We start from the raw sequence: 16,009 nt of genomic DNA, 5'->3' as shown, positions 1-16,009 counted from the left end.
ATGGTATGGCCATACGAATCTCCCCAGTCATTTGAACTTTTGAAGCATAGTCTAGTTAGGAGCTGAGCGTGGTGGACCATGTGGACAAGGACAGAGGAAAGACGTGTATGTAGGCATTTGCTGCACCAGCAAGTATTTGTCTGCTGCTATGGCCATCCAGTGGTCTGTCACTGGCAGTATCTTCTTTGTACATGGGTCAGTGGATGCCTGTGCCCACCCCGACAGGTGCGGCGCGTAGAATGGCCGAATGTAGTAATCAGGCGTCCTACTACTAGTACTAGTTACTTCTCCCACTCTGCTGCAATCATTTTTCATCCTGCTGTGCTAGCTGTTCATGGTTTGTTTCCAGCCATGAAGATAACATAGACGAAGCGACTTATCCTTGCCTGTTCTGAGTGTTGGTGCGTAACAAGTCCTGTGCGCGATCTGGCAGACCATTGATCAACTAGATTCTGAGCTCAATATGATGACAGCTGTGGCTTGCTAACCTAATCAAACTACTTTGCAGTGTGGGCACGGAGTCCTTTTTAGATTGGCAGCAGAGATGAGCTTCGTACAGGCATTAGTACACCCTGAAGATTTGGTGGCGTTGGTGAAGTTTAAATTTCTTGGCGGCGCAGAGAGTGTGACACCTCGCGTGAATCTGGTGAGTTTCCAGCACTGTACACAATTTTAAATGGTCGAAAGCCATGCCTGCACAGAATGTTTCTGCACAAAGTAACATAGTTAGTTTATTGTACGACGTATGTATGTGCATGTGAAAAATACAGTTTTCGTTGAACAACATAAACCTTCCCAGTGTCCGTAGTAGATACAAAATCTGGGTGAGTGAAGCCCCCCCACCTTGAGAACATTGTAGTTTATGTTGCAGGCAGCAGTGAGTAAGAACGGCGGAGTTGGTTTTCTGATAGCATTTGGGGTGCGTGTAATCCAGTATGAGTTTTTCTAAGAACCTGCTGCAAGAACGCAACCAGATTGCTGAAAAATAAGAACGTCCCAGGCTACCCCCTCGGAAACAACGTTCTTGGGCACTCAACTCTACTGTACTGTTGACCCGCAGGTTGGATTTCCTTGGCCACGACTACTGTAGGTCTGCAAATTTTCGGCGCGTTTAAATTTTGGCCTCCCAGGGCAAAATCACATTTCAGCCGCACTAAAATTCCAGCCTGTACTGCTGCTGAGCTGCCTGTATACACTGCCACACTGAACCTAGCGAAACAAAATTTCAGCCGCAACACATTTTCGGCTGAAAATGCCCTGGGCAGAAAATAGCCGAAAATGAACATGCGCCGGATATTAATTTTGTTGACTTGCAGTAGTAGTTGCATTAGGTCCTGTTTGCATGTTGTATTCCTCGATGCCACAACTCCATTATGGACATCTACATGCAGCTGACGAGCTGAGAGAAGGACACCGTGGGCAGAAGTTTTTCAAGGAAAAACACGGACAAAACAACACCGAAAAATGCATGCGGCCACCTCTTTGAACCCAAACTGCAAACAGCTTCCTTTAGAGGGCGGACATGTGTGGTGATTGCGGTCTACGTCACCATACCTATCTGAAGGATCCTGCTGCACTGTGCTCTGCGGAATGCTCGAGAATCAAGATCTATCCCGTCCGAAATGCTTCGCAAGCACCTTTCCCAGCACAGCATGATTACGCGCTTGCTGCATTGTAATTTGCAAGGCATGTACGCGTTCAGTATCGCTACATATTTCAATTCCTGCGAAGTCGCAGCATTCAGTTTGTTTTCATGTTGCTTTTGTAACTTTTGTTCTTGCTCCCAGTCAACCCTGGACAAGCCTCTCCAGGTCTGCTATCAATTGCTGAAGCGAACAAGCAGGAGTTTTGCTGTGGTTATTCAGGCACTTGATGAGGAACTCAGGTGAGTGCACTGCTGAATCGTGCCGGAGTACATTGCTGAACCGTGCCGGAGTACATTGCTGAACTGTTGCTGTACTGGTAAACCGGTGCACCTGAAGTGAAAGGCATCACGGGCGGAGAGGGGGGGGGGGGGAGAGATAAAGTTGCTGTGTTGGTTAATACGAGCATCTGGATCGAAAGGCGGTGAGGGAGAGGAGATGAAATTGCTGCATTGGTTAACATGTGTACCTGAATCGAAAGACGACGAGGGAGAAGAGACGAGCACTGCCCTGACCATGTTGAGCTCATCGAAGCATGAGGCCTATTTACGCCTCCTGTCCCCCTACGGTCAAAATTGACAATGGCTACCTTTTCTTTACCGTACCTGTGCATGTGCTTCCAGTACCTACTACTGTTTACTGAATGCGAACATCTAGCACATTTGAGAATTCCTATCTACTACTTCCTATTGACCCGTCACGTGACTTGTTGTACTATTTGTACACGTTCTACTGTTGTGTATAAAAACAGTGCTTCGGCCCAGGAGCGTATGTTCAGACCTTGCTCTGCTGTCAAACGCAATTCTTTGTATGGCGTATACACCAGCAGCTACTAAGATAACTTTTTTAGTGCTCACTACTATGCAAAACGGTATGCTTGTGTGTCAGCACTCTCGTCCCGTTTTCGTGCCTTCATGCGAGCAATACTTGAGAGACGACCACCATTGGTATGATGAACTAGTATGATCAGCTTACACGGCAGGCTGTGCTTGCCATTGATCCTTGATATAATGTTATTTACATTTTGGATTTTTTTTGTTTGAATGTTGTGTTCTGTACCTCACAACAACAACAGAGATGCAGTCTGTCTGTTCTACCTGGTGCTGCGTGCCTTGGACACCGTTGAGGATGATATGACCATCACGTCGGCCGAGAAGATTCCACTGCTGAAGAAATTCCACGAGTTTCTGGATGATCCCACGTGGTCTTACTCGAAGAGTTCTTGCAAAGATGGCGTTGTGCTAGAGCGATTTCCTGTAGTAAGTCGGTGCATGATACGCAAGAGTGGCCAAAACTGCCGAAGTCCTATGCTATGGATTATTTGTACTGCGTGCAAATAGGTACAACAAAGTGCTCATGTTTGAGTGTCATATCTGTGTGTATGTGTGTGTGTGTGTCAGTGTGTGTGTGTGTGTGTGTGTGTGTGTGTGTGTGTGTGTGTGTGTGTGTGTGTGTGTGCGTGTGTATGTATGTGCCTGTGCGCATGCTGTGTGTGTGTGTGCGTGTGTGTAAGTGCATGTGTGTGTGTGTGTGTGTGTGTGTGGGGGCGTGCGTGTGTTTGGATTGCTTCTCTCAGCCCAGTTATAACACACACAAACACACACACACGCGCGCGCGCGCGCGCGTGCATGCGTGCGAACAGATCACCCCTTCTTACTACAATCATGTTGTTTTTCGATGCCCTTGGTGTTTTCACTTAGATCAGCAACGAGTATCGGCGGCTTAAGCCTGCTTTCAGAGATGTGATCAAGGACATTACCGCTCGCATGGGTGCTGGATTTTGCATCTACTTGGAAAAGGAAGTCAGCACGCTAGCAGATTGGGACGAGGTGAGATTGATAAGCACAGATAGCGATGCTAGCTTAGAAGAGTACTAACACAGTTACTAGTATGTGTAGCTGATGTACTCACGGGTAGTACATGTGCTGCCACGATATACTTTCAAGCCGCAGGTTGTAAAGCAGGCATCCGTCACGCTTTCAAACACACAATGTCAGACTAGAGTAGTGCACTGTCAGATACCATCGGTGTTTTGTGGTTTCCCAGAGCAGTTGACAAGAGAGTTTTGCACCACGTCACCACTCACTGAGGAAACTAATGGTTATTGACTTATTGTAAGTCTTAGGTCCTCATCTCCCGTACATTTCCTCGCACATCCTTGATTTTCCCCTGCTGGCCTCCCGTAGCTTCCCCGCGTTCCCGTATGACACCTTTGTTCCGTTGGCCTGGGTAGCTGCTTGCGTGCGCATATTTGCCCTAGCTACTCAGGCCCTTCATCTAGCTCTGACTCTGGCTCTTGCTATCATCATGCAGTCTTTCGTCTCTCTGTCTCACCGCGTCGTTCCCCCCAATAATTGTCTTCTGAAACTGACCTTGTTATTGACTTGCTGTGAGTGTGGAGAAAAGGAATTGTAATGAACTCAACATAAGCACTGACGAGTGAGTTGACAGAGTTCACCAGTAGAACGATAGCTAGTTCTGAAACCGGGCTCGTTTTGCCGCATTGCTAACAGTAATTTGACTTACGGAAAAGCCCAAACATTCCTGGCTACAGCCAGACTGAGGCTGCTGCATTATTTCATGTTGCTTTCTCTCTTTCTCATGTGCATGATAGTTTGCAACCTTTTCTTTTCTCTTTTGCAGTACTGTCACTTTGCTGCCGGTTTGGTTGGCGTTGGCCTGTCGCAGTTGTTTGCTGCATCGGGCCTGGAAGATGTCAGCGTTGCCACAAGCACCGAGCTCTCCAACTCGATGGGGCTGTTCCTGCAGAAGACTAACATCATCCGTGACTACCTGGAGGATGTGAATGATAACCGGCACTTCTGGCCGAGAGAGGTGAGCCGCTTGTTTCTCTGTGTTATCGGGTGGAGAGGATGAACCGACGCCCCACTGACTACAATAAACAAATTAAAAAAATTCGACGGTTTCGCGTACCGGGCAGGTCAAGAACAAAGAGTCGTACAACTCCCTGGTCAAGAACCACCTTTCCGCTTCCACTGACTACAAACTAGCTTTAAAACGTATTTGAGAGCTGGACTTTCGACTTCTAATACCGTAAAGTACCGCCAGAGCGCCCCGTCTCGCGAGAGCGCCCCACCTTGATTTTACAGCCAAGGGAAGAAAATCGTATGGCAGGATGCTACTAAGTTTGTACGATGTGAGAACCTTCGTGTACTAAGGTCACACTTGGTATGCTTTTATATGGTGCTCGAAGGTAACCTGGGTACGGATTGACTGCACAATGTGCAATGTTTGTACAAGGTCCGTGTCGTATGACCTACAGGCAGGAATCCACCTCCACAAGGCGGCCACGAAAGGACGAGCTGGTGGGGCGCTCTGGCGGTACTTTACGGTACTGTAAAACCGGAAAGTCTAACGAGTCACAAAGTTTAACGTTTTAACGACCAATTTTTTCGTTGTTCGAAGAAACGTTATGGGGAGATGTCTGTGCATACAGATGGGTACCGGGTGGCCGGCCAGGTAGACTTTTTGGTCGTTAAACTTTCTGGTTTTACAGATTTATCATGGTGATGTTCGATCTATCGCATTGGGATTCGGATCGGATTGGGCAGCCTGTACAGATTCCCACACACACAAATTAAGCAGCCCTCGAAGAATTGTGATTGCACATGAGTCACAACGACCATAGGTAAATTCATACCGTACTTCTCCACATATAAGCGCATGCGCTTGCGCTTATAAGCGAAAATTTGCTGCAAAATATTTTTGGCTGTTTAAACTTGTTCGGGTAGAAGCCCATGCGCTTATATGCACAATAACGGTTTGTCTGTGTTCTAAACAATGGTGTTATCACACTGCTTAGTGGTATATTCAGCTCCTGCCTTTTCACCAATAATGTTCACATATAAGCACATGCGCTTGTAATTGGGGGGGGGGGGGGGGGGGGGGGGGGGGTGTGCGCTTATGTCCGGACATAAGCACATGCGCTTATATGTGCGGAAGTACGGTAATCCTAACGCAAGCACGTCTGGACGGCCACGATTCATCACACAGTAAAAGAGGACTAAAAGAACCAGAAGCAGGTGTATGTGTAGAGTGTTGCCAAGACCAGGGAGTATCACGTACATGTACATGGAGTGACAATACACGCCAGGCTGACACACAGCATGCTTCACCAGTGACCCATCTGGCGCGTGGCACGGTAAGACGACGTTGAAGCAAATTCCCGGCGAGCGGCAACTGGAGCAGACCTCAGCAAGCAAAGCTGGCAATAATCCCTCTCTTCGGATGTTGAAGGTGACTAGTCAAGTGGTGTGCTTCCCTGTCCGAAGAGTGCTCAATACCCATGTAGGGCAGAGCCTTGTACACAAGAGAGATTGGAAGCTTTGTCACAACTCTGAGTTTCGCGTATTACTACGTTGCCTGATGATCGTAGTAATACGTAAAACTCAGAGTTGTGACAAAGCTTCCAATCTCTCTTGTGTTGAAGGTGACTACGCGTACAGCAGAGGCATTTTAAGATCTTTGACCCGGTGTCGCTCCCGCCACCTGTGAAGGGCGTGCTTATGGAACGTCCAAAATAGCTTTGAACACGTCCCACCGGAACACACTTGGCAATAGGTTTATTGGATCAAACCAGGTTGTTTATTCCGAGTTCAATTTCCGATTCACCAAAAACAAAGTGTACGTATACAAATCACAGCCGGATTTCGTCGGGGCGTTTTTCCTAATTTTCCTTCCGGACAGTTGCGGGTGGCAAAATATGTACACATGTATCGCACAATGTGTAACAACTTAAAAGAGATGTACCCACTCTATCTGACACCACATATCCTACAGAAATGAAAGCCCCGAGTAGTTCCTGCCACACAATTTGTAGTGCAAAAGCTCCCAGCATGTAGTGTTGAGGAGTTCACCCCTCATCAGTTTAGCTTGAATACTAGGGCTGAAACAATTATACCGAATAATCGAGTACTCGTTTGATAACTCTAACGATCGAGCAATCGTTTAGATTACCGATTACGATTATTTTGCTTTTTTTTTTAATTTTTGTCCAGAAAGTACTGTAAAGCCTCGTTTTGTGAAGTTTGAATCAGTTTCCGCTGGGAGTATGCAGTTGCCAGGGGTATGGTTCATGTTCTGAGGTTAAATCGACTTCAAAACTGCCATGTTTCGGAGCTACCCTTTCACTAATGCAGATTTGTTGGTATTATGAAGGCATAGTTTGTGGAATCAGAGTAATGTTTGCACAGAATTATGACTCTATTTGCTAACGATTATAATCGATTACTCGATCGTTAAGCTAGAGAGTAATCGATACTTGAAAATCCACCATCGTTTCAGCCCTATTGAATACTTATAGGCTAATGGAATTTATGCTCCGGGGGGGGGGGGGGGGGGGGGGGGGGGGTGCTTTTCCATTGCTGATACAGTCCGAAGGCAAGTGGAAAATTGTTCTCCAAAGGCGAATGTTGTTGTCGCCAAGGCCACCCGACGGTGTACCGTCCGGCCTCAAACACGACCGATTGAAGGAAGTCATCATACGCGTGATCGTTGCTGGGGCGTGTCGCACTGAGCGAATCGAAATCTTCAACAGCCCAGAAGCGCTCCAGGTCAAACGAGGGGTCTTCTCGTCGATGGCTTGCTACGGCTAAGGTGGTGTTGCTCTCGATTACCGAACAGGCATGATCAGTTGCTACTGTGCTGGCGCAAACGAAACCAAGTGATGGTAACGAGTTCAAAAGCTGCAGGCCATCGGGAAAGGAGATACGGTCAGTGCCCGGGATCTTATAGTAGTGATCAAAACCAATGAGGATGTCAATACAAAGGTGATCGTTGGATGATGTTAGTGGCTCCGCAAGAGGAAGGCTGTTGAGGCTTGGGTGCCTGTTGGTGTCCAGGGGGACGCGCCGTATCGGTGAAGTGATTTGGGGAATCGCATTGGCGGACAACGGACGGATTGAGTCATTCTTGAGTTTGCGGTTGACTTCAATGCGTGGATATTGAGAAGTATTCCTCGATGCACTACCGAAAGTAGGGAGGGCAATGTGATCGTGACCTAGGACACTGAAATTGGCTTTCGCCGGGAGTGCTTGCGTGACATACAAACGGCAAGAGCCACTACCGAAGAGTACGCGCGCAGACAACGTGATCGGAGTGCCGGAGGAGTTGGATACTACGTCTGCAACTGTGGTTTGCATGACAGCGGACTGGTTGTCGCCTGCAACTGTGCTAACGGCAGGGCGTGTTTGGAAAGTTGCTGTGTTGGCACACATGGCTGAGCTTGGTTGTGCACCGAATTTCACAGGACAGGAACTAAAGTGATGGTCAGGCTTACGGCAATAGAAACAAGGCTTCTGCTGACTACAGGAAGAAACGCTGTGCCCTGGCCGTAGGCACCTTTGACACTTGTCGCCGAGGTGCGGCTTTCTTATTTCAAGAGTACAGTACTTGGAACGCATGTCGGAGTAGTGGTTCTCCTTTCAGAAAGCGCAGACTTTCTTTCTCGTCTCTGACTGGCGGATTGACTTGCCGACAAGAAGCACGGATGACTTATGAACAGAAGACGGCTGTTCATTTGCTGCTGGTGGCATGACTAGACTGGCGCTCAACTGCATCCTGCGCTACAATGTAAGCACACAGCTTGGCTCTCAGCTCAGCGATAGACCACGGATCGATTCCTTTCTGCAACTCAAGTTGCGCAAGCATGTGGCGCGGGAGCTTGCTGGTCATAAGTGAGATGAAGATGGGTTGGTTGGTATCTTCGTCGAGAGCGTTGAGACTTCATAGATGGAGCTTTACCGTGTCGTATAGCTTACGGAGGGAGGACGGCTTTTTGGTTGCAGGTGGCGTTTCCATCAATGCGACATGGTGAGCATTTGCCTGCACCTGTGTGTTGCCATAACGCTTGTCGAGCAGGCCAAGAGCAACAGCATAATTGGCATCCGCTGCACATCACTTAATCCAGTGTGTTTTTCCACAGACGCCATGAACATGTCATAGAATGACTTCCATTGGAAAATGTCTTCGTTGAACTTAGGTTAACCTAATTTGGCAAATTGACTGTCGACTTGTGAGACACTCTTGTGGTGAGCGATTCATGTTGATGTTGTAGCAGAGATTGAGTTTGTTCTTGTGTTTGTCGATGGATGGTCAGAAACTCTTTCATCTGGTCTTGCATTAACTTGACACCTGTGACGTCATTCGATTTGCTAGTACTCGACTCTGGAGAGGTCTGACATTCTGCTGCTGATTTCAGCTGAGAAATTCGAAATTTCAGCTTTTTGATTGTGCTCCTTGTTTCAAACTGGAAGTCCAGACTCTTGTCTGCTTCCTGTGCCCAAGCAGCTTCGTCGAAGCTCTCCAGGGCGGAGGAATCAACGCAATTTGACAAAAGCTCACAGACCCCATCAAATGCTACGACATCGGACTCTAAAGATGCACATGTTTCACTTAGCGTTTCTGTTGTTGCAGATGACGTAGCTCCAGTCAATAATGCCTTGGCGTAATCGAGACACTGCTGGATGCTCTTCTTCGGTCGAACTATCTTGCTGCGATACCGCTTAGTTGATGCTGGATTAGGAGCATCGGCAGCCTTTTTCGGTGGCATTCCCGGGTTTCGGCACCAAGTTTGTGTGCAACTTTGGACTGTTGAGTGGGAGAGCTTGTAGCCACGCACAAAGAAGTAACTCAAATTTGGAAGTGTTCCGGTTCTCGGAACGACTTTGTCTTTCTTACTTGAAAGGTGACTTGAAATCAGTGTCACCAAAAACATAATTTGAGACAAGTGAGAGCAAAAGGAAAAAAAGGTAACAAAAAAGGAGCCACTGGCTCGCTGCGCATGCTCTGGCCTGAGAGCTGCAAAAGTGCGCACGCGATGCGTGCAATAAGACGTCAGCATGACGTACACATGATGTACGCATAAACAATAAAGACCTAATAATGAGTGTAGCGCGGATTCGTGGTACATATTCACGACAACTGTCCGGCGCCGAAGAACGAGAACGACCAGGCTAGAATTTCACCAAGCACAGCATACCAATGTATGCACGGTGACTCAACTACGGATGAAATGTATGTAATGCATGAAAATAAGAACGGTGTAGGCTCGGAGGCTCACCTCCAGTTCTTCGGCGACCGCCCGGCAGTACTGTACTCCCATACACATGATGTGAATTTTGTCATTTTGTTTTCCTGCAGGTCTGGTCACAGTATGCTCCGAATATCGGCGACTTCCGCAAAAGGGAGATGTCGGCACCGGCAGTGGCATGCCTCAATCATCTGATCACGAATGCCCTGAGCCACGTCCCCGATGTTATTGCCTACCTTTCGCAGCTCAAGAATCAGAGCATTTTCAACTTCTGCGCAATACCTCAGGTACTGTCTCCAGTGTCCCATATGGTGCAGTGGTATGTGCAGCGATTTCCAATCGATAGGTTGCGGGTTCGATTCCCGACGATTATGGTCACACACGTCTTTCTTCTCTTTCTCAGACTCTTCCTGACTTTTCTTTCATTCTCCTGGGTGGTTACCAACAGCCAGTGCATGCCGGAGTATGTGGTGTGATGTGTGTGTGGGAAAAAAAAGAAAAAAAAAGAAAAAAGAAAAAGACCAAAAATAGGGATTCACTGGCCAGAAAAAGTCACTTCAAATAGCTGTATGGTGTAGACCAGGCTGAATAGTGACGGTCAATTCTTCAGCCTTGCAAGCTGTTGAATGGTGCAATCCCAGCACAAGTTGCTATGGCTTCTGCCGTAGCATTGCTATCATCGCCTCCGGCGATGGGCGTCAAAGGTCAAAGGTCAAAGGTCTCCAGTCCTAGTACATGTACCAGTACTGTCTTTGTAGCCCTTTTTCACTTGGGATGACCATTTCTTTCAATTGAGCACAAATTGCGAGCGAAATTAATCAAACTATCGACTTTATCGTTCTTCGGTATGCTTCTTTTTCTTTTATAGACTGTGATTGTGAAGTTGCGATGATGTTTCTTTGGAGGGCTGTTCAAGCTTGACAGCAAAGTCACCAGTGGTTATTTTGTGTTTGAGCATTTTGGCCGAAGTGTTTCTTTGGATGAACTGTGTGTGTACATGAAGGTGGAGTCATTGAGATGGGAAGCAGGTATCGCTTGAACTTCTATTTCCTGTCAGAAGTACACGTGCATGTAGCACTGAGCGTTGCACTTCTTTATCGATGATTGTCTTCGGTGATGTGCCTGACTATCACATTGAAATTGAAAAAAGACATTTCAGCTTGCTAGCTTGTCCTTGTTGTGCTGTTTGAAATTGAATACGTAATTATATTGATTTGTGCTTCTCTTGCTCACACTCACAGGTAATGGCGATTGCTACTCTTGCTCGTTGTTACAACAACCACAACGTCTTCACTGGTGTTGTGAAGATCAGGAAGGGGGAAGCTTGCTCCATGATGATGGAATCAACGAATATGGAGAAAACTGTGGAGATCTTCAATGAGCGTATCCTTGAGGTGAGTTTGAGCGTGTGGTTGGCTCGGTGGCAGAGGTTTCTATGTACGGTATCTACCTGTCTCTGTCTGTCTGTCTTACTATTTTTCTACACAAGAGGTACACAAAGGAAAGTAAGTATTTATCTGTTGTAACTCGGAGCTTCATGGCTTCACTATCAATCATCAGACAACTGGTGTCTGATGATTGATAATTGGACCATGAAACTCTGAATTACAACAAATAAGCCCCTACTGTCCTTTGTGCACCAGTACCTCTCCTGTGAAGTGCGCCCTGCCCAGCACAGGTATTGGCTAAGGCGCACTGCCTCGGTGTATCAATATAATTGCCCGATGGTGTCCTATCCATCGATCCATCTATTCACTTATTTATATTATCCATCTACTTCGAAGTACACCAACTGTTTGAACAGTGCTCAATGCGCTGGGTGCAAAGCGTTCATACACATGGAAGGCAAAAAGGTGTGAAACCACTCGAGACGTTTGTTACTCAAAGCTTCATGCCGATGCCAATCTTAACCCTTTGGAGTCCATAACTTTTTTGCTTCCGCAGAATTTGTGGCAGTCACGAAAATGCGCACTCGATTTCCAACATAACTTTGGTTCTACTTCACCGATTTGGAAGATCTTGGGCTCATTGGAAAGCTCTTGATGAGATAAATACAATGAGCCCAAACTCGCCAAGAGCACTACTCATTGTTCGCCACAACGCGCTCCGAACGCGAGTCCAGCTCCAGATCTGAGACGAAATCGGTCTCCTGCAGCCATTTCACTGAATCTAGCTCGGAACTGTTCAAATTTTTTCGAGTAGAAGCTTACCTTGCCGTGACTTCGCGCCGCGCCGGTCCTGGCACGTGCTGCCTGTAGTGAAGCTGGGAAAATCCCTTTTTCCACGCACTGCTGACTCGCAGCACGCAACGCAGAAAATTCAAAATGTTCGACCGCTCGCCGCTATCTCAAACATCATCGGAGAGACTTCGGAGCTGTTCGAGGCGATAGCTGAGAGTTTTCTCTACCATCTAGACCCGTCGATTGTTGCATTCGGTCAAGATTTGGCCGAGAACCGAAAGTTTGACTGCGCCCACATGCATACAAAATGCCCATGGTTCGAAATCGAACCATGGACTCCAAAGGGTTAAGGCAGCTGAACTGTCTACCTTGCTTGCTTGCCCTTTTTTCTAACCGCATCTAGTACTGTGTTTATCGGACAGATCAATAACATAATTATTGCCACAAGACTGGCAGAAGTAGTTTTTGTTTCGTCCACCAGCCATAATATATACCGCTACTTTAAAAATGTAACCGTTCATGCTTTGTGTATGCTGTGTATGCTGTGTATGCTGTGTATGCTGTGTATGCTGTGTATGCTGTGGACCAGACATACATGTACACTCGTTCATGCTTTGTGTATGCTGTGTATGCTGTGGACCAGACATACATGTACACTCGTTCATGCTTTGTGTATGCTGTGTATGCTGTGGACCAGACATACATGTACACTCGTTCATGCTTTGTGTATGCTGTGGACCAGACATACATGTACACTTGAGCATAATCAAAGGCATGTCTGCGGAGGTGGCGGAGGTGCCACTTTTGCTTATGCCATTCCGGATTGATGTCTGAAGAATAATACAATGAAATGACACAAACGGCAGAAACGAACGCCATTAACAACAATAGCAATAGGATTTAAGACTAATGGAAACTTAATCGAAAGTGAAATATAGTACATACTACATGTCCAGCAGAATCTCGTGAATCAGTCCTGTTAGGTGTGTGTGTGTGTGGGGGGGGGGGGGGGGGGCTCCACACCATGCCTGTTGGTCCACAGCCATTGTGCGGACTGTGTCAGCATGTAGGGACTGGTGGAGGGTAAGTCCAAGCCGTGCTGACAATTCTGTCTGCAAGGCCGTCACCAAGGTTGTCCGAGGTCGACCCCTGAAGCGTTCAGTGCCCGCATCGTTGGCCAAGTGAAGATACATATCCACTGCCAGCTATGAAGGAGCAGTTGGGGCTAAACGAAAAATATGGCCAGCGAGACTGTAACGCTGCCTTGTGATCATCTCGCTGATGGGGGCAGCGCCGTAGCGCTTGTACAGGGTGTCATCGTTGGTTTGTTTTAGATATCGCATGTTGATGATGCTCCGTAGCCGGGTCCTGTAGAACGAATCCATTCGCGCCAGCTCCAACATCGGTAGGCCCAAGTGCCGCAGTTGTACGTAAGAATAGGGGCGGCATAGGCGTTGTAAGGCCTCAGCTGAAAACCTTCACTGATCTGGTGTCTCCGACTCCAGATCTTGAGGAGTGAGTTTAAGGGGGCAGCAGCCAGTTGACGCCTCCGAGCAGCATCTTCGGCATCACCCAGGAGGGAGCCTAGTTTGCGGACAGTACGCCACGTTTCTTGGTTCCTATCGGGAAATCGGGCGGGGGTGGTATGTTCTGTCTTTGAGGGATTAACATTCAGGTTCCATCTCGCAAGAACAGTTGGGCGTGTTGTTCGACTTCCCTGAGAAACGTCTCATCCTGGCTCACGTAATCAACGTCATCCACACTGCGATGTCCAGCGGTAGGCCATTGTCCACAGCAGGGCGGAATGGCAGCGCCTGTCGTAGGCCCCAGAGAGCAGTCCCCAGGTAAATGGTAAATAGTACCGGTAGCACTGGAGAGAGACTGTCCCCTTGAGGGACTCCGATGTTTGTCTTGAAGGAGCTTTTCCATGCACCTTTCACTCTAAGTTCAAGCCAGGTTTAAGTCAGTAGTACACGGATCATTCAGATCTCACTCTCTTGGAGGAAAGATTCAAGGATATTCATCAGAACATCACGACAGACAGTGTCGAAAGCTCTGCTCATGTCAATTCCCAATACATGTATGTGGATGGACGTCTTTTGTAAACGGACATGCACAGCCAAAAGTTGGTCCGGCCATACTAGTTCCGCGACACTTTTATCAGTTTTATCACACTTGTGCAGCCTCCTTTCTAGCAGCTTTTCAGCCCATTCTCATCATTGGCAATACATGGGTACATGTACCAAGACCGAAACAATCTTCTTTGTACGGTAAACGGCTACTAAACGCAATTGTGGGAGAGCAGCCAGTATGAAATGGGAATCTTGTCCTACAGAAGGATATGATATGCCGCTGGGTTGACAACACTGCTGAAGAAGCCTTCTGGCACCTGCCAGTCTCAATACTTGAACTACAGTGGTATCGCCCAGCACTACAGGGGGCGGTCGGCTTGTCTCCAGGAACAGCCCAGTTACCACTTCAGCACCCATCAATCTAGTGCACTAAAGCAGCATTGCTGCCACACATTCCGGAGCCAGCATTTGCACACAGAAGCAACTTGCCATGGCATTGAAATTCCTTGCATGAGCGTATGTGATTTGTGGAATCGGCACTGCGTCCAGTGCTCTCTTGAAACTGGATTTTAGTCTCTCTATTCGGCGGCTTCTGGCAATGGCCGGCTCAGTGTAGGCAGCATTCATGCTCGAGTAGTGTAAGAGAACTGGCAGTGTTGTTGGTCTGCCTGAATGTATTTGCTTTGTGTGCAACTCATTGCTTACTTCAAGTTCCTTGTATACATGTGCGCATGTGTGTTTCCTTGCAGCTTGGCGGCAAGATCACAGTCACAGACCCCAGTGCCAGCATAACACTGTCGTCAGTGCAGAACGCACTTGTGCTCTGCCACAGCAGCCTGCAGCAGAAGGGGACTGAAGCCAGCGTCAAGCCAACACTCAAGATTCAGCTGCCCGCAGTGCGACTGGACCACGAGGACCGGGTCGGACTCTACCGGCTGAGGTCCTCACGCAAAGAGTCGCGGCGGTCTTTGCTCTTGTCGCCACTCTTGTCATGGACCGTTTGTTTGCTTGCAGTCACCTATCAATACTGGGGCCTTTACCTTCCTGTCCAACTCAAGGATTCCTTGTAAGTGCCAAACCATGTCCGTTGTCAGCAATGCTTTATTAGAGGCTTTCCCCAGGCTTCAGACTGTCGACGTTGATGGTGTACTCGGATTTTCCATTGTGGCTCACCTTGCCACCAGTGTTGTACAGAAAACTATTCTGAGCTTGTGCAAATTCCTACATGTTACTAAAATTTAATGTGTTCAGCTAATTCAAGCACCAGTATACTATTATACTGCATCTAGCAAACGGAGTATATTTATTTTGATACTTTGAAGTAGTTTCTTGCAACTCCCAACCTTAGGTCCATATTTATTCACGATTTGTTACCCCTCGTATTCATCATCAGGCTGCGCCCGATAATCACCTGCATCGCTAACTGGTATCACTCATTTACTAGGAGTACACACAGTATTTTACTATTTTATTGATTTGTCCAAAGTGTGTTATTCCAGAAAAATCCTGGTTTCTGGGGTAGTTTTAATATGCCATCTTTTTCATGTACACGTATAGGTTTGCGGACAATAAGAAAAGTTTGCACATACATGTTTGTCTTATTTTCTTCCCAGCGCTCCTGCTCTGGTATCCTAGGTTATTTTCCAATTCTAGCTAGAATATGTTTGCTGATTTAGAATTTTATCATAGTTTGCGTCACCTCATTTGCACTTAGCACACGCGCGACCTTTGTTGGGTGCACTCCCGTGATAGTAATCTGCAAAGAAAATATCACTCAGTTCCTCTGGACACTGTGTTGTGTGAAGATCACTGATCGAATACTCCAAAGAGTACCACCGATTGGCAAGATCCGAATGCACAATGTACTCGGAGTATAGACACAGCATGTTCAACTGGGTCACGGTCGCGAAAGAGCACTGCAGGGCATGCGTAGATGTGTGCAAGCCTTGGTCGCTGGTCGTGTGTTGCATGGATTTGAAATTTGTCCTGCCCTTATCATAAACTGTTTTTGAAGCAACTGTGAATGCCCAGAGGAGTCCTGTACTAACGTGTTACCAAGAATAC

The 16,009-nt window shown here is 47.4% G+C and overlaps 1 protein-coding gene across 1 annotated transcript; it reads left to right on the top strand.

Moving 5' to 3' along the window:
- Nucleotides 1-88: 88 nt before the first annotated feature.
- LOC135804741 (squalene synthase-like) lies at nt 89-15,722 on the top strand. Its single transcript, XM_065318695.1, has 8 exons — nt 89-646; nt 1,788-1,885; nt 2,719-2,902; nt 3,344-3,472; nt 4,287-4,478; nt 9,804-9,980; nt 10,935-11,087; nt 14,695-15,722. The coding sequence occupies exons 1-8, from the start codon at nt 545-547 to the stop codon at nt 15,013-15,015; spliced, it is 1,356 nt and encodes a 451-aa protein (XP_065174767.1). The 5' UTR covers nt 89-544; the 3' UTR covers nt 15,016-15,722.
- Nucleotides 15,723-16,009: the final 287 nt, after the last annotated feature.

This window comes from Sycon ciliatum, chromosome 1 (assembly GCF_964019385.1).
Source record: "Sycon ciliatum chromosome 1, ocSycCili1.1, whole genome shotgun sequence".
NCBI lineage: Eukaryota > Metazoa > Porifera > Calcarea > Leucosolenida > Sycettidae > Sycon > Sycon ciliatum.
This window is presented reverse-complemented; position numbering and strand designations above follow the sequence as displayed.